We start from the raw sequence: 22,767 nt of genomic DNA, 5'->3' as shown, positions 1-22,767 counted from the left end.
CTGCTTCCATCTGACGGGAACCACTCCAGTAGAGAGGGACAGGTTGATCAAGGACAGCACCGGGGTACGGCAAACCGGCGCTAGGGTCTTGAGTTGGGCCGGTTTCAGTGGGTCTGCCGGAGATCCAGACTTGATTTTGGCGCTGAGAGAGTCAAACACCTCCAGAGATAAGGGGGGTAAGATAGAAAGACATTCCCCCTCACCTAAGGTGCGACCAACCTGCTCTAACATCAGGGAACCCGTTGGAAAAGTGCGATAGATGGCTTGCACTTTTTCATGGAAGAAAGAGGCCAAACCCTCACAATGTGAGTCCGAGCATATTTCCACTGCAGTTGCTCTCTTCGCCATCAGGTCCTTTAATACTTTGAAAATAAGTTTCGATGGATTGGCAGAATTCTGAAACTGTTGAGCATAAAAGGAAGCGCGAGTTTGACACACTGCCCTGTGGTAGATCTTGACCTTGGCCAGATAACATATCTTCAGATCTGGGTCGTACGACTTCCTCCATAATCCTTCAGCCTGTCTACAGGCCCTCTTAAGAGATGCCAAGGAAGTGTCATACCAAGGACTCGGCTCCTTCCGATGACACTTGGACCAACACATAGGAATCAGAGAATCGAGGGCACCAGATATCCACTCACAGAACGAGTCGTATCCACAATCAACCTCGGTGAGCGGACCTAAAGGAACCTCCTCGAGCAGATGGTAAAAATCCTCCAGTCTTAATTTGTTCCAGTGTCGTTTAAGAACAAGTCTGTCCTGAGATAGAAAAGGAGAGTCAGACAAAGAGCATGCCGTTTTCACCAGCATGTGGTCTGTCCAGACCAACTGGGAGGAACCAAGAACTCTGAATCCTTCTAGATTTGTGAAGAATGGGTCAAGAGTATGACCACCTCTATGTGTGGGGAAAGTAATCATCTGCGAGAGCTGTAGAGCCTCAAGATCCGCCAGAAAGCTCCTAATAGAGGGTAAAGAAGGGCAGTCCAAATGGAGATTAAGATCTCCCACAACATTAAAATTTGCGCATCCTAGTGCCTCTGTACTAATGTACTCAGGAAGAGCAGCCCTAAAAACTGAGTCACAGCCCGGAGGCTGGTAAATTAATAAACCAGAGAAGGTAAACTGGTGACTAAACGCTATTTTAAATAGGGCACCCTCACACCCCAAAAGTTCAGCGGCTTTCCACTCGCTGGGATAACACCGTTTGGTGGCCATCGCAATGCCTCCACCTCTAGTCGTCCGATTTAAAGTAAAAATAGCATACTCTGGGGGAAAGGCTAGGTTAATTATCGAGGAGTCAGAGTCCTGGAGCCACGTTTCCGTTAGAAAAAGCACATCCGGCGAGCCATCAATGAGAAGGTCGTAAACCTCCTGATGGTGCTTTACCAAAGATCTGACGTTTAAGCTCCAGATACTCAGATCCCGTTGTCCTACCCTCTTTATAACAGGCCCCAAGATGCGTATAAGAGAGGGGGGTTCCAATGACCAAGCACCACACCTACAATGATATGGGCCACAAAGCGGGACTACAGGCGAAAACTCGCAATGTGTACATCGGTCCCGAAGGGCCAGTAGATCGGCCCTACTATAAGTTCTCAAAGGTAAAGTCATGATGGCCAGGTCCAGAGTCCTGCCGCGGGCCGCGCCTCCTTAGCGGGACGGGCGCAGACGTGCAGGACTCTGGCACGAGTCAGGCACGCCCACTGCGCGTAACCGCTGCGCGTTGGAGGGAGCTTTAAATAGGCGTCCCTCCACTCAGCCGGAGCGCTAGACCGCTCGTCAGCAACACCCACCCAGAGTGAACACCACTCCAAGATGGCGCCCAAAGTGAACACCACTCCAAGATGGCGCCCAAAGTGAACACCACTCCAAGATGGCGCCCAAAGTGAACACCACTCCAAGATGGCGCCCAAAGCCAATCCCACCCCAGAAACCGGACCCGCCAAAACAGCGGTGAAGGAGCCGATTAGAGTGCAAGTGAGGGGGTTACAATAAATCCTATTAAAATCAGGGCAGAGTACAACTAAGAAGAACACAAATAGTTATAAGGGTAGCTTTAAAAATGATAGCGCGGTATTTAGGCGCATAGCGCGATGCAAAGCGCAAGTACCTTCTCAGGGCAGTCCACAGGGCAGGTCGCCTTAAATAGGCGTCCCTCCACTCAGCCGGAGCGCTAGACCGCTCGTCAGCAACACCCACCCAGAGTGAACACCACTCCAAAATGGCGCCCAAAGTGAACACCACTCCAAGATGGCGCCCAAAGTGAACACCACTCCAAGATGGCGCCCAAAGTGAACACCACTCCAAGATGGCGCCCAAAGCCAATCCCACCCCAGAAACCGGACCCGCCAAAACAGCGGTGAAGGAGCCGATTAGAGTGCAAGTGAGGGGGTTACAATAAATCCTATTAAAATCAGGGCAGAGTACAACTAAGAAGAACACAAATAGTTATAAGGGTAGCTTTAAAAATGATAGCGCGGTATTTAGGCGCATAGCGCGATGCAAAGCGCGAGTACCTTCTCAGGGATGATAAGGTTATAATGTGTGCACTCTACCAGCGCTTCATAGTGCACTGCTGATTATGTTTTGCATAATATGTTGAGCTAAGGGCAATGATGCCAGTGGTTACTGGTTAGCCTAACTGTAATGTTATGACAGTGGCCCGATGGGCCTAGTGTTTTATGTAATCTCTGTGAAGTCATGATGAGTGCCAGTGGCATAGTGTAATATATGTGATTATGTTCTAATGTGTTTTTATGGATAATACAAAGGCTATTTTTATATAACCTTGTGTGTAGTTTCTTTTGTGATGAGCCTACTGTGTCACTGCTGTGTGAGTGTATTGCACAAACGCTTTACACATTGCCTCTGGGATAAGCCTGACTGCTCTGCCAAGCTACAAAGGGGGTGAGCAGGGGTTATCTTCAGCGTGTAACTCCCTTGCCCTGACTAGAGTGGTGGGTTCTGCCTGGCTTAGGTGTATACCCTAGCCAACTAGAAACCCCATTTCTAATATTGGTGGCAGCGGTGGGATTCAAACCCACGCCTCCGAAGAGACTGGAGAAAGAAAATGTTTGAAACAGGGTTTCTGGTTAGCAGTGATCAGCAGTGATAAAGTGCCCAGAGTACTAAAACCACCAACAACTGTTCAGAAAAAATACAGGAGGAAGGCAAAAAGTTCTGGGATGACCCTACAAAAAATGGCCACGTCCAACACTCCGCCACAGCCTTCAAATGCTGAGCCAAAAATGTGTGGCCCTGCTGTCAAACCTAGCGAATGGTATCATGAGATAAGTATTTATCCTTATCCGCTATTTGTAATACTCATGACATCCACCAGTTGTTTTCAGTTCCATGTCCAGGTCAATAGCTTGATAGATATGCAAGAATATTATGGAGGTTGAGATGAGCCTGCAGCTGACCAGCAACAGTCATTACCAAGATGATGCAAAGTGTGGGTACATTTTTCAAAGTGTCTGCAATTGTTAGTGTTAGTTATGATGAGATGGATCTCATCTAGTTGCGCACAGTTCACCTGGTGTAATCCTACACCTTAAACATTTATCAATGTCAACACAAAAATATAATTATACAATCAGTTATTTTAATTTCATATACTGATTTATTTGTAATCAAGAAATGAAACATTCCATACTTTGATATAAACTCAATTCAATTTAACACAGTTCATATATTATTTTCTCCTTGTTCATTTAGTTCAAATAGTTTATTTCATCGTTCCGCTTCACATATTTTTTAATGATTGATCTAACCTGCGGTTCAACACCATTAGCGGTTACCTATTAACTGGGATCTACCACAACCCCACAGTAGATACCACACTCTGTTCTCCCTTCAAACACCTAAACCCCACAGGAGATATCATGTTGTGTTCTCTCTACCCTTTCTCTGTGATATTGGTATCCAACAACATATCTCACACTCTGTGCTGTCTCAACAGTATATCCCACATTATATTCTACAGGAAATCTGTGCCCTCTTTACTGTGATCAAACTGGATGCTTCCTACTAAGGGACGGTAGTAGAACTTTAACCTTTTCGGTGCTGCAGCTGGCCCCCTGCCATCCCACGTGACGGCGGGCATGTGCGGAGGACGGCCAGGGGCCGTCCGAACCCCGCCCATTGAATAAAACGCCTGCGCTGCGGAAAGTTTGCGCCACGATCAACGGGTTAAGGAAGATCTTACAGAAGCGTTCATGCTCTGTGTCTACCACAAGCAAATTCTACAGAAAAACTGTAAAGAGCTAACTTGTTCTGTACTACTTAATCTATAAGAAGGTGACACATTTGTTGCGCTTGGAACACCCATGTCCTACACAAGACCCCATGCAATAAGTCCCCAACACCCAAATCTTTTATAGAAGTGACCATACTGTGCTCACTCTAGCACACTCATTGTTCCCAATATTGAGTACACGGTTTGTTCGCTGCACCTAAATTCTACACAATATTAAACATGCAATGCATTCAGGAGATATCACAGTGACAGATCATCTGCTATGGCGCAGGAGTGTCGCCCCTCTGGTTTTAAGCACTACGAAGAAAAAGCATAAAATGATAATAACTTTAAGTTATTATCATTTTATGCTTCATGCTGCTTTACGGGCGGGTGGGTGGGCAGGGCTGCTCTGCTCTCAGAGCGGGGCAGGGGAGAAATGGTTTGCCCACTCCTAAGTTCGCAATGACTATTTGGTCGGCCCTCTCGGGCCACCCAAATCAGTCATGCGCACTTTCCCAGTTCTCACTGCAAGCTGCATTACAGCCTGCATGGAGAACAAGCCCAGGCTCCCATTCCCTGGTTGAGTGCCAAACCAGGATGCTCAATACCAATCACAACGCTGCATTGCAGCGTTGTGATTGGTCAGTGGGGCCTGGCTGTGCTTCCGTCCAAGACGGAGAAGAGCAGGAGCGAAGATGCGTGACCCGGCGCAAAGGTACGTTTATTTATTTGTTTTTTATGTTTTTGTAAATATTCCCCCCCCCCGCTCGACCAGCCCGGCCTGTCACCTGCAAGCCATGCCGGCTGCCACTGAGATATCATGCTTCAAGCCCATCATACTGATGGTCGTGTTGGAAGGTATGATTCCTTGTGCACTCTACTCACTCCCTTATTCACGTCCTCCTGTATACCGTTCAGTGTTCACTTAGCTCTGGAATTTCATGTACACAGTACATTCTATCCTTAGATATAGCAGGGAATTGGCCACATTGTTATTTTGATTCTCGTACTCTTGTTTTCTGCTTCTGAATGTTTTTCTTTTATCCTGTAGATCTCACTTCCAGGCTCTGAAAGCAGCAGCAGCAGCAGTGAATCAGATAGCTCAGAGTCTAGCTCAGCGGAGGAAGACAGTACTATGGTGCTACTGCGCCCCAAATCGCGCAGTCCTAGCCCAGGGCAGCGGAAACAGCGCCGAAGTCGCAGTCCAGTCTTGGCTAGGTTTCATGATCTAATGCTGATGCCGTCTTCCCGCGAGAAGAGTAAAAGTCGAAGTCCTTCCCCACGGCGAGCCAAGAGCCCTAGACGGGAAGTACCGTATCGCAGACACTCGCAGAGCTCAACCGAAAAGGACCAGACTGTGCTATCACCAACCAAAAGTCATGGAAGGAAGACTTCATTGCACCAAAAAGTCCATCATAGCCGCAGAGAGAGCCCAGAAGCACTACAACCCATTCCTGTTCCACCAGTGAGGCCTGCTGCAGTGGGGCAGGCTGAGCTGCAGAGGGAAAACTCAGGGAGCCCAGGCCAAGCAGGCCTTCCTCACCAGAGCAGGAAAAGAAGAGAGACTCATGCAGCACAGAAACTCAGAGGTGGAGTAGAGAAAGAGGCAGATCCATGGCAGGGTGCACAGGACGAGTTACGAAGAGAGAGCCAGGAGGATGGGAAAGCCTCAGGGAATGGAAAAGAGAAGGAATCACTGGCTGAGCATAGCCAGGGTGTTGGAAGAGAGAGTGATCCCAGGTTTGTGCAGGGTTCAGTTGGGATGAGAGAGACAGAGGCTCAGGCTGGGCATGGCCAAGGGGACAGAACAGAGACAGGACTGCAGACAGGGCACGGAAGAGACACAGAGCCCCATACTTGCCAGACCCCAGAAGGAGGAACCCATGGGGAGGATCATTGTGAGAAGAAACAGGGGCCAACAGGAAAGATCAGTTAAAGGTGTGTCACTTTAGGTCCCCTTCAAATGTTTTTTGTAGCGGGGTAATTATTTTTTTTAATCTTCCCCTGACATTAGCCAGGACCTCATCAGTGAGAAAAATCCTAGACACAATCATCACCAGCTACAACTCCATGTACACCATTAGGACTGTGCTGTGCTTTTGGGCATGTGTGTTCAATGTTGGTTGCGATACCCTGTTCATAAGTTAGATATCATTTGTAACTCCCTGTAAAAAGCATTGACAATCGAATTTACGACACTCGGGTTGAGCCGCTGACATTATAGCATCGATAGAGCCCACAATCGTAACTTATGCCTTTGTGACTCTAAACATTCTGTCATGGAGGTCTTCGCAATATATGTGTTCCCTTTGTCCTGAACTTGATTTACTGTCTCTTAGCAAATCTCAGATATTTGTCAGCTGTCGCCGTCACCTCACCTTTCCGCAGTCCTCAACGTCACTCTAGATTGAAGTGAGGGAGCTGAAAGGGAGTGCTACTCCCCCATCTTATAATAGTTTTGTCTTCCACAAGACTCTGCTGTCTGAGGGCTTCTGACAACTACCCAGTATAAATCTTTTGTCAAACAGTAACTTTCTAATCTTACTCTAAGAACAGTTTCATCTTGGTTTAAGTTTCCTTCTCCAGTGATCCTCTGTTCTCCCTGTTTTTGTCAGGTCTCCTGTACATCATGTCCACAATCAGACCCCCTGATTTTTCCTGAGTTTGTTCTGAACCTCTTTCTATTCCCTTTTCTCCAGATCTCATTGTTCTCAATGTTATTGTTCTCTGCTCCCTTTGTTGTCGCTGCCTTTTTTTCCGGACCAATCTCTTTCAAAAGCATTGAAACCCTTTCATGAAGCTTATGCATTTGACGCATGAGGTACATCTAGTAACGACTAGTGGAACTGCAGCTTGATGTAAGAATAATTTCAATTTCAATGCATTTGCATTTGACATGTGAGGGACATCTAGTAACGACTAGTTGAACTGCAGCTCTTTGTAGAATTATTTTGATATTGGATACTATAATATTCACTGCCCACTGCTAATCTCGTCCCATAATGCTTTGCAGGGCCTTTGGTTGGGATTGTTTTTTTGCCAATAACTGTGCTTGGGGTGGGCATAAGAGAATGGGAACACCACCGAATCGTTCAATAAGATGTGCTTTTTGTTTTCAAGGCATCTGCTAGGTTCCCTCCCTAGGTTAGGGAGGACCCCAAAATCATCACCTCTCTCACTACGTGTTAATTGTTCATTCACTTTTGTGAAAGTGCTATATGCTCTTTAGCATATAAAGATACTAAGTTCATCATAACTGGCGCTGTGCAAGATGTCATTTGCAATTATTGCTCAGTGCAGACAAGTACACAGTGCATAAACAAAAGGAATCCACTAACATGGGTACGGTGATCCCTACAGTGGTGGGGAGCAACCAGTGTTGTTTAAATACCCCTCACACACCAAAAGGCCCCTTGGTGTCATGCTTCATCATCGGGGTCTTCGCAAACCTCTACGGAATGCGGCGTGCTGCGACTCACGACTACTTAGGTATCCTCACCTTACTCACATGGGTGTAGATGTAAAAGTGTGCTCTACAAAAATAATTCTAGGTGACATGTACCTAACTGTTTTATTAAAGTCCGTTGCGCCCAGTTGGCGATTTACTGAACTTATGGTAACAGGTCTAATAACCTCATGAGCCGTCGGAGCCGCGTTGAGGGGAGGAAAGCCAACCAGGCTCTGCTGTAACCGTTGCCACAGTGGGCAGGACAGGAGACCCCCAATACCACCCATCTGGCTCATGAGATTATTAGACCTGTTACCATAAGTTCAGTACCTAGTGCACATCCTTGTCCTGAAGAAGGAGTCTTCTACTCCGAAACATGTTGACGACGCACTTGTGAGGTTACCTTATCCTAATTAGTAAAGACAACCTCCCTTGCACTTTTTAATGATACCAGCCGGGGACTGAATAAAAATTTTTAGGAACCCACGAGCCAGGTATTTTTTAATTTACGTTTTTTCACCTCACCACTCACATTATATCACCCTCACACACACCAACACATAGTTCACTTGTAAGTGCTCCTACGTAGTCGTGAGTCGCAGCACGCTGCATTCCGTAGAGGTTTGCGAAGACCCCGATGATGAAGCATGACACCAAGGGGCCTTTTGGTGTGTGAGGGGTATTTAAACAACACTGGTTGCTCCCCACCACTGTAGGGATCACCGTACTCATGTTAGTGGATTCCTTTTGTTTATGCATATTTCCAGGGGAGACAGGATCCACTCTTCCTCTCCCTCCCCCTTTTGTTTATTACGTGACAAGTACACAGTGCCATCAGCTACACAAAATTACGCGAAGCCAGGAGTAGTGTTACTACGCCAACTATGCCCAGGGTTAGTTTGTAGCAGGTAGCAAGCCTTTTTCTAGGAAAGAGCACAGACCTTTTAACATGGAACTCATAGAGAAGTTTTATTTTTAAGTTTTCTTTGGGTATTCATCAGGCAAGTTATTTCTTGGGGGGCTCAGACGACCTAATACTTGACATAGGAACCAGGGAAAAGGCAGTGGTAAGAAATGCTGGGGAACGGTTAGCTTAGGAAACATTCCTATGAACTGAGACTGTTGGGGTTCCCTTATGAAGGTGAACTTGTTTCTCGAGCACACGTCTATCATTTTTGCTTTTATTCTTGCACGGGTCATGGTGCTGCCCCTGGCGACCACAAAGACTGGCCTGCAACCTACAAATGTGAATCGACCATCAGCAAGAAGTGGTGTCACTGCCATCCCAACTGAGAGCAGAGTCCTCTAGGAAAAATGATATTAGTGCGAAGGCCTCAGTTCTTTCTGAAAACACTGGCAGTGTGAAAAATTGCTCGAGTACACAGTCGTATGCCTGGCCTAGTCACAGTGAAGTCTGGTTTAGAGACTTTGGTCATAGCAGGTAAGATAGCTAATTGTGCTAAGAACATGTTGGTGAGCTTTGTGTGCAACTACCATGTTGCTGGTCTGAATCTTGGCACCTTTACTTGCCCAATCAAACGTGTGGCATTCGGTACAGTGAGTCCAGGGGTGGGGGGTGGGGTGTAATTGTGAAACGTATTGTTTGTCTACAGGACCACAAGCCAACTACCACTGCAGAATGCACTAACCAATGTTATTGTTCACATAAAACAAAGATGTGTGGGTCTTAGCTCTAGTATGCAGTGATGTGTGAGATGTTGCACTAGCAAATAGAGTTGTGTACATTTCAGTTTGGTGCACAATGGTGTGAGTGTGTCCTTTCTGATGAATGTTGTCATGAGCTACAACAAAACAGCATGATGCACCTTTTACTCATGCACAATGTCATTAGAATCCGTGCACCTGTCTTTAGTGATGTTTGAGGCACTAGATATAAATGAAAACATTCAGTTTTCCACAAATCTGTGATCTTTCTGTATTTAAATGATATATGCTAATTGTTACTGCTCCTAAATATTGACCTGGTTCTACCTATCTGTGTCAGTGTTTTTCATTAATATCATGGAACTCTCTGTAATTAAAGATAACTAATTGCATCCTGGATAGGAATGACACATGCAAAACGCTCTCCCTTATGTAGCTAAGACAGTTTGATGCAGGGTGTATCTTTGGTGGTGACTGTGACTGAAGAGTTCAAAGCATTACATGCCTGACTTGCTGGGCACTCTCTCCCAGAAAAGTCCACTCGGGCATCAGGAGGCGGTAACATAACCTTTCTCCACAGCTGAGCCTTTGATGTAACCAGTCCTTGGTTGCCAGACTGGGCCAATCCATTACCTGGCCAATGAGGGATACAGGCTATAAGAAATAGTTGACTTGCAGTTCAGTGTTTGCATGAATCATTTAGCCATCGTGGAGTGCTGTTAGTGTGCTTGATTTCTGGCAGCTAGCAGTATTTCACAATGTTGCACCTTTGACATGGGGACATTTGTTGTTGTACAGTTCTTGTTAGATGCCATACCTGCCCATCTGTATTTCACTCTGGACATCACATTTTCAGCAGTCGCCTCTCTGTCCCTTAAGCTAGTTCCTGGTGCTTTCTCTACATTGCGAAGTGATGTCTCACCTTATAATGTACATGGCTATCTCTTGTTAAGACTGCAGAATTTAGATACTCTGTGGGTTAGTGCTATCTGTCAGTAGTTTATAATGACGACCAAGGTGCCCTTCTATGAAGTAAAAAAGTGGGGGGAAAAAGTATGAGCATTACTTATTATATGTGCGTATTAAAACACAGACATGTGTATAGCCTTTTTAATATTGGGTCACAAATATAAGAAACACAAATGCTTATCCCTCTGCGTGCCATCCTGTAAACCGTCCTGTTTTCTTTTTTAGACATCCCTAACCATAACAAAAGGTCTTTGGTTACATCATACCTAACAAGCATTGGCAAAGCCAATAATAGGTCTCGCCTTTGAAAGGTGTTAGCATACATACTGCCAGATTCATCAAGCTTAATTGCGCTCGCAATGGGCCAGAATCTGAGAATCTGGCCCTTTGCGAGTGCAAATTTTGCATTTTGGATTTATCGTCCCAAATGCAAAATTCGCTAATAAAGAATTCGCACATTTGCGAGGAATTGCAATTAAGGAATCTCTATTTGAGATTCCTTAAATGCAATTCATGAACCATTTTAAAATGGCGAAATCGCAATTTTGGGCCACTATTTACCGCGAGGTCAAACCTCGTGGTAAATAGCGAAAACTTAGAAAAAAGCATTTAAATGCATTTTTCTAAGTTGTATGTTACACACACACATGTCCTTTGGACATGTGTGTGCGCAACACCAATGTAGATTACATTTCAGGGGTGCTACAGGGTGTCCTTTGGACACCCCTGGCACCCTTGAAATCGCTTCCTTATTTGCGATTAGCTAATTGCTAATCGCAAATAAGGAATGTGTAGGAATCGCAATTTATTTAGCAATTCCTACATGAATCCCGTTTTGCAAGTCCTTAATAGCGATTCCTTATGAATCGCTATTAAAGACTCGCAAAACGGCCCTTTCATGAATCTGGCAGATAGTCGCTTAGCCAACCGTTTTCGTCTATGCTTAACAGCATTGACAAAAAAAAAAGTTATTGTCGATGATGAACAGCATCACCAAATGAAGCTGAAATAGTCAGCTCCAGAGAGAAAATGACTAAGCATGTATGCATCTCTTGGCATGCGCTTGTGCATGTCATGAAGCTGGAGCAGCCCCAGCATGATGATGTATTAGTGTGCATGCGTCACAATGCCTGTGCTGGTATGCGTCATGATGTACATCAGCTATTTTTTAAATATACATCTCCACGATGGCGGATAGCAGTTTTCGAGCACTAAACTGAAAAAAATTTAAACAATTTACAAAAGCGCTCTCTATGATGAACGGGGCAGTTCGCAAGCCAAATTGCTACTGCTGGGCCCTTTAAAAATTATAACAATTGAGAACAAGCATTGGAAAAACAAATGGGTTTTGCCTATGGGCAAGCTTTCGACTTAGCCAATTAGATAGAGCTGGACAACTTAGGGCTGGTAGCATAGTCGAACATATGCCACTACATTGCATGCGTTTACAATGCAGGCAATTACAATGCGGTTAGTACAACGACTGCGTTGTTACATCGCAGTACCATTACAACGCAAGTTGTTACAACGACTTGCTGTAGGAGGTGCCGGATGTTGGAATAGTATAATTTACCATTCCAACTCCAACGTGTGCAACAGTAGGGAGGTATACAACCTTTACAACGCAACTTTTACAACGACCTACCATTACCACGCATTTTTTACAACGCAGGATCCATTACAACGCATACCATTACAACGCATGTATTTACAACGCAGGTACCTTTACAACGCATACCATTACAACGTAAGTATTGGTAAGTATATCATTTTATTAAAAATATTATACGTTTGGGTTTTTGGGTAAAGGGGTATTTTTAGGGTTCAGGGTCAGTTTTCAGTTTTTGGGTAAAGGGGTATTTTTAGGGTTTAGGGTCAGTTTTCAGTTTTTGGGTAAAGGGGTATTTTTAGGGTTCAGGGTCAGTTTTCAGTTTTTGGGTAAAGGGGTATTTTTAGGGTTCAGGGTCAGTTTTCAGTTTTTGGGTAAAGGGGTATTTTTAGGGTTCAGGGTCAGTTTTCAGTTTTTGGGTAAAGGGGTATTTTTAGGGTTCAGGGTCAGTTTTCAGTTTTTGGGTAAAGGGGTATTTTTAGGGTTCAGAGTCAGTTTTCAGTTTTTGGGTAAAGGGGTATTTTTAGGGTTCAGGGTCAGTTTTCAGTTTTTGGTAAGTATATCATTTTATTAAAAATATTATAAGTTTGGTTTTTTGGGTAAAGGGGTATTTTTAGGGTTCAGGGTCAGTTTTCAGTTTTTGGGTAAAGGGGTATTTTTAGGGTTTAGGGTCAGTTTTCAGTTTTTGGGTAAAGGGGTATTTTTAGGGTTCAGGGCAAGTTTTCAGTTTTTGGGTATGGGGTATTTTTAGGGTTCAGGGTCAGTTTTCAGTTTTTGGGTAAAGGGGTATTTTTAGGGTTCAGGGTCAGTTTTCAGTTTTTGGGTAAAGGGGTATTTTTAGGGTTCAGGGTCAGTTTTCAGTTTTTGGGTAAAGGGGTATTTTTAGGGTTCAGGGTCAGTTTTTGGGTAAAGGGGTATTTTTAGGGTTCAGGGTTAGTTTTGGGTTTTTGGGGTACAGGGGTATTTTTAGGGTTCAGGGTCAGTTTTGGGTTTTTGGGTAAAGGGGTATTTTTAGGGTTTAGGGTCAGTTTTGGGTTTTTGGGTAAAGGGGTATTTTTAGGGTTCAGGGTCAGTTTTGGGTTTTTGGGTAAAGGGGTATTTTTAGGGTTTAGGGTCAGTTTTGGGTTTTTGGGTAAAGGGGTATTTTTAGGGTTCAGGGTCAGTTTTGGGTTTTTGGGTAAAGGGGTACAGGGTAAAAAGTAAATATAATTAAATTTAAATTACATTAAAATAAATTGATTAAATTAAATTACATTAATTAAATTACATTAAATTAATTACATTAAATTACATTATATTAATTTTAATTAAATTACATTTTAAAAAATATTATATACTTACCAATACTTACGTTGTAATGGTATGCGTTGTAAAGGTACCTGCGTTGTAAATACATGCGTTGTAATGGTATGCGTTGTAATGGATCCTGCGTTGTAAAAAATGCGTGGTAATGGTAGGCGTGGTAAAAGTATGCGTTGTAACGTCATACATCCCAGTAGGGAAGGTGTTGGAATAGTAAATTATACTATTCCTTAGAGTAGAGTGCCCCCTACAGCAAGTCGTTGTAACAACTTGCATTGGTAATGGTACTGCGATGTAACAACGCAGTCGTTGTAACGACAGCATTGTAATCGCATGCGTTGTTAAGCATGCGATGTAATGGCTGTTACCCAGCATAGTCACCAGGACAGTAAACTTAAAAATTGTGATATGAAGCAGCCAGTGTAGGCTGCATCTTAGCACTTATTTATTTCCTCATAGCTATTTGAGGGTGGGAGGAAGAATAAGCAACACAGAGGTTCGTGGAAGAGAAAGAAGCAACATGGAGGGGTAGGAGAGAGGGGTGCAAAAAAAGTAAGACTTTTTGGGGTCTAATTGCAAAAGTGAGTGGAAGCAAATTACCACCAATTGGGTCACTAGTCCCACAAAAGGAATGGGTACATTACTTATCTGGATTGTATGGAACTAACCCGGCGACTTCCGCTAATGTAAAATCTTGCATCTCCAGGGCATGGCATGAGTCTGACCAGCAGATAATGGCTCCAACAGAAAAACAAATAGACCGTTACATAAGGAAGGCAAGACCAACTGCAGCAATGGGCCCAGACAGGATTCCCTTAAAGATCTTAAAGATCAATGTGGAAGGATGGATTTGATTTTTGTCCCCGCTCTTTCCCTACTGCTACGAAACTGGGCATATTGCAAGCTCTTGGTTAGGAAGCATTGTTGTCCAGTTTAAAAAAAAGGCTCCTGTCTCTTTCCAAGTAACTGTCGTGAAATTGCCCTCCGCGACAGTGAAGATCTTTGCAGCCAGCGTCTTAGACCACTTAAATGGCTGTGCCTCGTTGAGGAGAGCAATTCCCATGGTCCAAGCAGGTTTTCGACCAAACCACTCTGTGACTGATAACATTGCAATCTTGCAAACTATAATTGACAAATATGTGACCAGTAAAGCTCAGGCGGTATTGAGCTTATTCATTTACTTTTCCACAGCATTTGATAGGGTTGATAGACCGAATCTGTGAAAAAAATTATCGATTAAAGGAGTCCCAGCAACTTTGCTGAGGCTAATAGTAGCTCTCTACTCATCTACATGGTGTTGAGTACAGATGGGAGGGGATAAGGGACTCACACATAAGATTCTCACTCTGCATGGTCTTAAAGGGATGCCTACTTTCTTCACTCCAGTGCTCATTATTTCTTAGTGACTTCCCTAATTTCTCTTTAGAGGTAAACAATTACCCGCCAAAAATGGAATCACAAAAAATTCACATATTAATGTACGCTGATGACATTGTCATTTTTGACCGCACACCAAGTGCCCTTCTGTGTAATATGGATGCTTTTTTTAGATATACAGAAATTAGGGGCCATATTATCAAGCAAGGGCGATCCATTATCGCCACTCTTATCGGCAGGAAGCTGCCGCTAAAGCTGCGATAATGGGCTTGATAATATGCCGTTGTGAATTCCCATAGAAGCCCAGGTTAACACCAGAACCTGGGCTTCTATGGGAATTCACAAGGGCATATTATCAAGCTCATTATCGCCGCTTTAGCGGCAGTTTCCTGCCGATAAAAGCGTCGATAATGTATTGCCCTTGCTTGATAATATGGCCCTAACTTCTTAAAAGTAAACATCTCAAAAACTAAAGTAGTACCCTTTAGGGGCAGGAGAAATTCCAGCCACTTTGCCTGGACGTTTGGAGGAAGACCAGTCAAGGTAGTAACAACTTACAGCTACCTGGGGAGAGTCTTATCTCAGACACTTGGAAACGCCTCCATTTTCAGCGCTCTGAACACAAAGCTGTAGCTAACCTTAGAGCAATAAAGAGAGTTTACTTATCTTCGGAAAGTCAGCATTTTTCTGCCCTCCTTAAAATCTATTGTGCTAGGGTCAGCCCTAATTTTACTTGCGCATTAGAGTACATTCCCATAAAAGGGGTACACCTTAAATCTTAGAGAAGGGAAGTTACAGTGTAAGAGCACAACCACAGGCCAAGCTATACCCATTCAAGTATTACGACTAAAACTAACAATAGTCCGTGCGGACTCAAGAGCCTTGACAAACCCAATCTTGTGGACTTATAATTTACTCCACGTGCCTGAAGACTCCTTAAGAGCACTTTTAAGCAAGGAAACGTTTAAGGTTGGCCCAAGAAAAAACACTTTTAAAGAAAATCTAGAGATTGCCCTGGAGAATTTCCAATGCTCCATTAAACTCTTACAGCTTTGGTCACTTTTGAACTTTTTCTGAAAAAATCTACTCCGAGACTGAGTTCTGAACTTGATAAGGCACATTGCACACATTTATCCCACTACAGGCCCAATTTAGCTAAGGTAGAATACAAAGCGAGTTCAAAATATCTAAGATTCACATTAGACCATGGAGTTAGATGTTCCACGTTGATGCTTCGATTAAGGACCTTGCTGCTAGAAGTCTTCATTAAACACTGGGGAGACACAATTGATACATCAGATTCTTGTGATGTGTGTAGAGGAATTATCCAAGACATTGCACATGTTTTAAACGTCTGCCCAAAAAAACTCCTGGTTGAAGCTCGCTGCCATTTTATAAAACCTATATGTTTTAGATTCAATATCCTTAGAATTAATGATTTGACTGACCTAACAAGATTTCCACCAAATGAATGTGTATGTTATAATTTATTTAAATTGTATAAAACTTTTTACTACTGTTTTAAAGATGTAAAATTTATGAACAATGCTATTTATTGCACATATTGTAATTTCTATATTGTTGATCTCTGAAGAGGTTTCCAACAATAAAATATTTGATTGACAGGTGGTGGAAGGGGAAGAAGCAAAATGGAGGGGGCAATAGGTGGAACAAGCAACACAGATGTGGGAGGTGGAAGGGAAGAAGCAAAACGACAGGTGGTGAGAAGGGAAGAAGTAACACGGACTAGGTGATGGGAGGGGAAGGCTTAAGAAATAAATTCACTAGTACCTCAATCACAGCACCAGCAGTGGAAGGACCTTCATCGAGATGAATCAATCAGTACTTGGTCCATGCTCCGGACGAAAGAAGAGGAAGTGAAGCTGGCTTGTGCTGCACAATTAGAAGGAAGAAAATGAGAGTTGCAATGAAGCCCACAAATAGTAAGCACTGGGTGGGCTCCATGCCCCTTAAAGAATACAGTATCTCTTGCAAGCGAGAGCGCATGTGCTATCGCATGTAAGCGGCAGAAGGATACAAATCATCCACTCAGAAGGATGGTAAAGATGTTACGCTCCAGGAGAGGCATAAACACAACAGAAGTCATGAAAACCATTGCATAAGAAACAAGTAAAGCTAATCAACAATTAGCAATGGTTTGACCCAAAGCCCACTGTAAGTGCTGGTATTGTCCACAATAGGTCCTTCGCCAACATACAGCTAAAGCTGTTTGTAGGCAAAATCTAAGACGAATAATCCATAGAGCGAAAAGCCTAGGTGAACGTACCCCTGTTCTTATAAAAAATGTAGGTGTTGCTGTTATTCCCAAAGAAGCTATAGATTGTACACAGTGGGGACCATTTTAAACAAAATGGTAAAAGGCTGAATTCATGGACACATAGTGTGCTTTGGAGAAATATGGGGGATGTATTTAACAGACTTTGAACAATTGTCTATAACAATTAACATACAAAACATGCTATGTGAATGTTGCCTTGTTGTACCACTTCCGTTTCAGAAAAGAGAGCAACATGGTTAGCAAAAATGACAAGACACGTAAGTAAGCGAATAAAGGAAGACATAATTCATGGCAAGTTCTCCATTTATAAAATTAAAGAAATAACATACCAAGAGGGTCTCTTTAATGAGTAGATTTGAAAAGATTAATGGCTAGGAATAGGCTGAGGCGAAAAAAGACCGCGAGGTACCTGATTGAATACAATAGGTGTGTCCGCCCCATTAGATGTCATTTGATGGCTTCCTTGGCTGTTCAAAATTATTCCCCAAGTCTGGCTGTATTAGCATCAATGCGTACTAGGTTGGTCTATCAGGATTATACATATCATTCACTTAAAAATCACATTTCTTAGAACCAAAAAAATAACATGTAGAGGTTGCTAAACAACTTTCTCCAGTCAGGGCCTCACATCTGAGAATACAAAGTTAATATTTAAAACAAAAATGGTGCATGCTGTACAAGTGTGCAGTCTTAACCGAATCCTGGAACTGGATCGGAATGCATGACTAGAAGAAAGAGTACAGAAATATGACTTGCCAATTAAGGGGAAGACATGAGGTGGAAGGGGGCAACGAGTCCAGGACAAGATGTGGGTCAGTTAACCACTCGTGTCCCCATTATCATGACTATAACTCTTGAACCCTTTTAAGCATAACAGAAAATCGAAATGGATGATCAGTCATAATTGTGATCATCAGACAGAATGAGCATACTAGGCTTACACAGTAACTTTTTGCCATCATGTGTGCAGTTTTTCTTACAGTAGAACCAATGCACTTTTTACAGTATATAGAGCAGGGGTCTTCAAACTGTGGGGCGCGACCCCCAGGGGGGCCGTGGAGTGATCTGAAGGGGGTCTCGCCTTCACAGTGTCACTTCTGCCCTGGCCTCCTGGGCTTCAGCCCCCCTCCTCCCCCATCCTGTGTCTCAGCCCGGGCTGCTGCAGTGCAGCTCGCGCTCCTGGGGCCTCGGCTGGGCAGTCTGGAGTCTTATCTCCGGCCCCAGTTTTTCACAGGTCTTTAAAGACCATTAGCATATTTACATGCCTTTGTTAACTGATTAACAAAACGTAGTTTTTTTTTTTTTTTTAATTCAAATCGTTTTTATTGAAGTAAGAAAACGAAAGCAAAAGACATTACATTAAATCTTCCATCAAAAGTGAATTGATACAGATGTTGTCAAACCAATACAGTAACTACAAATGATAAAAATAAAGAGAAGAATCACTCTTGCTTGTCACATGGTTATTGATTAAGTTGTTAAACACTTGACGTGTGGATGCAATGGGAATAGCTCTAACATACGGACTAGGTTCACCCCCATATATCAAAGGTACTATCACAAGGTCGTATTGCTTCAAGGCGGTTCAAAATGGAGGGATGATTTGTCTAATGACCTCCATAACTTCTTATTGGATGGACACCACGTAGAAGACTGTAATGCCTGATTCGTGGCACCTCTTAGGAAAGACAGCCATTCCTGCCAAATCTTGAAATTTACTTCCTTAGCACATTTCCACTTGCATAAAACAACCTTACATGCCAATGTCAACATTAAGTCCAAAAGTTGGCGATCATGCACATTTGTCAATCGCGGTTCCAGCCCCCCTAGAATGACATAAACAAATTCCTTCATTGGCTTTATCTTAAATACATGATGAATGCATACAAATACTTTATCCCAATATTCTCTCAGTAGGGGACAGTTGAATAGCATGTGAGGAAGATCACCAGTCCCTGATTGGCAATTCCAGCACTCCGGGGAGTCACGTAATTTACATTTAAACAGCTTTTCCGGAGTCCAGAACGACCTATTTATGAGCATATACTTTGTCTGGAATAGGATGGGTGATACTTTGTGGGCAAGTGCTGACTTATGAATCAATTCCCAATCCAACTCTATTCCTGTGGAATTAGGTTCCGCTTCCCATTTCGTTTCCACAGTTCTGTGAGATTTACTGGGCAACGGTAGCAACAGTTTATACACCTTGGAAACGAAGTGACCTGTGTGCATAATGCGTGGGAGATGTGTTATCAGCCATGGAGTGTAGGGTGAGAAGTTACGGCTAGTTAGTGTCGCCTTGACTTTTAGGAAATTATAGAAGTCTATCGGGAGTAGGTCAAACTTCGTCTGTAAGCTTGAGAACGGGATTGGTTCGCTATTGTCATACAAATCTCCGGCCAGATTAATACCTTTTCCGGACCATGACTCCCAGAAGAGTTCAACACCCGCGTGTTTAAGGTAGGGGTTTCTCCATAAAGACATACACGATGATTTAGAAAATGTCAATTTGGTTTTGTGCGTTTGGTCAAGTCTGAGTAGGGCCCTTCTGGTATTTAACATTATATATCTTGAGTGTGGTAAGTGTGACAGATCCATGGTGATTAAAGACTCAAGAGGAGCGTTGCCCACTATCGATCTCTCAATGTCAATCCACACAGGAGTATAAGTTGGTGATTTTATTAACCATTGAGCACCTTGCTTACAAAGAAAGGCTGTCTGGTAGTTCCTGAACGATGGCAGACCCAGGCCGCCTTTATCTTTCGCCAGTTGTAGCTTCTTTAGGGATATCCTGGCTTTCTTGCCCCGCCACAGGAAGTTACCAAACAGCTGGTCTATTTTCGAGACAAAAGTATTAGAGAACGTCATAGGGAGCATACTGGCCAGGTAGTTAACTAAGGGGGTCGACATCATTTTGAGTGTTTCAGCCCTGCCCCACCAAGAAAGGAATTTTGGGGACCAACTTTCTAGAAGAGTAGATATTTTTTTCAATGTCGATTCTTCATTTATTTTTAGGGTGGAGACTAAGTCCTTATCGAAGTCCAACCCCAGGTACTTAAAGCACTTGGGCTGCCATGTAAGACCAGAATCCCCTAAGATCCCCTTGTCACCTATATTGTTCAGCAGTTTGACCTCCGTCTTGTCTTTATTGAGCTTGTAGCCCGATACCTTCGAAAAATCTTCAATGTCCGACATGAGTGCAGATACTGCCTCATCCGCCTTTTCAGATAGGATAAGTACATCATCAGCATACGCTGTCAATTTGACCGTGCAGTCTCCAAACGGTATACCCGCAATTTTAGGGTCTTTTCTTATATGATCTAAGAACGGGTCGATTGCCAATAAAAATAACGAGGGTGATAGAGGGCACCCCTGCCTCGTACCTTGTTTTAAGCAAAAGGAGGATGAAAACGATCCACCCGCCCTGACTCGTGCCGAGGGGCAGCAATAAAGTGACATAACTAGCCGTGTAAATGTTTCCCCCAAGTTAAATTTATTGAGAACTGCTTCGAGAAAGGCCCAATCAACCTTATCGAAGGCTTTTTCGGCATCTAACGTTATTGCCACTGTAGGGGTTTCTAGAAGTTTAGCTTTCTCCAACACATGCGCCAAAATCCGTGTGTTATCACTGGACAACCTATTCTTTAGAAAGCCCGCTTGAGATGGATGGACTAGTTGTGGGAGCACCCTTTGAAGACGTGCGGAAAGTATCATAGCTAGGATCTTACAGTCAATGTTAATTAGCGAAATCGGCCTGTAGTTTTTTGGGAGCGATGGGTCTTTACCTTCCTTAGGGAGTACTGCAATTGTTGCCTCCGCCAGAGTACCTTTTACTTCACCAGAGCTATTTATGTCTTGGAATAGGTTTAGCAAGGGCCCAGATAATATAGTGGGGAATGTTTTATAGAATTTTGCTGTAAAGCCATCCGGGCCTGGTGCCTTCCCTGTTTTCAATTTTTTAATCGCACTTTCCACTTCTTCAGCACTTATCGGGCCATTTAGACCAACCTGATCTTCAGCAGTCAACCTAGGAAGATCACACTCATCCAAATAATTCTTAATTTTATCCTCTTCCACCCTTGTATTTTTTGCGTAGAGGTCCTCATAGAACACCCTAAATACCTCAGCTATCTTGTCTGGCTCAGAATGTGAGTTCCCTGAGGCGTCCTTAAGGATGTTAATACAGTTCTTTTGTACTTTAAATTTCAAATATGAAGCGAGACTCTTCCCCGCTTTGTTGGATTCACAAATTTTAAATCTCCTACCTTTGTCTAGCCAAACTCCCGCCCTTTCACTTATTAATTTATTGTGTTCATATTTTTTATTTGCCAGAGCATAGAGAGTCATATCGTCTCTTAGCCTTAGATGCTTACTTTCAAGATCTCCAATTTCACTTTCAAGGGATTCTAATTTCGCGTTATAATTTTTATTCATGGCAGACCTAATCTTGATACATACTCCCCGTATTGCACTTTTCATAGCATCCCATCTAATAAGATCAGATGTGTCCCCTTCTTTATTAATTTGCAGGTAAGAGACAATGGCAGCTTGTATTGTGGATCTGTGTTGAGCATCGTTTAATATCTCGTCATTCAGGCGCCAAGACGTCTGACGAGGAGATGATTTGGCATTGGCAATGGACAGGGAAATACAAGAATGATCCGACATCACACGAGGCTCTATGGTGGTAGATTCTATTCTGGGTACCCCGTTCTGCGTTATGAGGATGTAGTCAATCCTGGAGTACGAGTCATGTGGTGTAGAATAAAAAGTATAATCCCTCCCTGTAGGGTTCTGGAGCCTCCATGCATCCACTAAATGAAAGCGATCACACAGATTATTGAAGGCTCTATGAGATTTGCTTGGTTTGAAAGGGCAGTGGAAGTCCCTATCTAGCGTTGCGTCTTTTGGAAGATTAAAGTCACCACCCACTATGTGAACAGCGCTATCTGGGATATTTTCCATATGTTTATTTAGATCCTCCCAAAACTTGAGGTCACTGGTGTTAGGAGCATATATGCTCGTAACATAAAACTCCGTATTATCCTTACTTAGTTTGGCCGTAACCCACCTCCCGTCTAAACTAGCCTCAGAAGATAAAACCTCCACCTTTGATTTCTTCGCGACAAGAATCAACACCCCATTCTTTTTGTGTACAGATTCTGCACCCACAACCTCACAGTAAAACTTATTCCTCAGGTGGTAAAACAGCTTAGCTTCCAGTTTTGTCTCTTGTAGCAATACAATATCACCTTTTAACCTACGCACATAATCTAAGATTTTTTGTCTTTTGATCGGTTGGTTCAAACCTTTAACATTGAGTGATAATATCTTCATTTTGTCCATATTACATACTCCCATCGGAGTATTCACAGTGTTATGTGTGAACAGTTAAAGAATACTTCATCCGGAGAAAGACATTCATCACACCTGACCAACTACAATATGTTAATCTTTCACCTCCCCGAGACTTCGAAAGGACATATGAGTGAACATAGAGTCTATAACCCTCACCACCATCAAGTGCCAGTGCAACAGTGTAAGTGCAAGCAAGAAGAAGAAGAATCAAACATAAAAGACATGTAACACATACCCGAACCCCCAATCCCCTCAACCCTCCACCCTCCCCACCCCACCTGTATTCAGTAGGCATGGCGATTGGAGAGAGAGTACGGTGCAGCCTCCCCGTGCCTAAACATATCCATATTAATTTGGAGCATACAAACTATACGAACGAACTATAATAAACCATGCATCTAGTAACCTTGCACGTATGAAGGAATTCAAAGACTGCAAGATAAGAGACAAGCGAAACAAGGCATTACCTTCGTTTGAATGAGTAACAGAACCACAGCATT

The 22,767-nt window shown here is 43.3% G+C and overlaps 1 protein-coding gene across 2 annotated transcripts in view; it reads left to right on the top strand.

The window, feature by feature from the left end:
- INPP5J (inositol polyphosphate-5-phosphatase J) overlaps positions 1 to 9,679 on the top strand; it is a 186,523-nt gene extending 176,844 nt beyond the window's left edge. Inside the window, exons 13-14 of one of the 2 annotated variants that reach the window (XM_078667265.1) lie at positions 5,292 to 7,544; positions 8,405 to 9,679. In XM_078667265.1, coding sequence (XP_078523391.1) covers positions 5,292 to 6,176 — 885 coding nt within the window. In that variant the 3' untranslated portion in view covers positions 6,177 to 7,544; positions 8,405 to 9,679. Of the gene's footprint in view, positions 1 to 5,291; positions 7,730 to 8,334 lie in introns of both variants that reach the window. The other variant, XM_078667264.1, reaches the window with a different exon arrangement.
- Positions 9,680 to 22,767: the final 13,088 nt, after the last annotated feature.

The sequence above is a fragment of the Lissotriton helveticus genome, chromosome 11 (assembly GCF_964261635.1).
Source record: "Lissotriton helveticus chromosome 11, aLisHel1.1, whole genome shotgun sequence".
NCBI classification, from domain to species: domain Eukaryota; kingdom Metazoa; phylum Chordata; class Amphibia; order Caudata; family Salamandridae; genus Lissotriton; species Lissotriton helveticus.
This window is presented reverse-complemented; position numbering and strand designations above follow the sequence as displayed.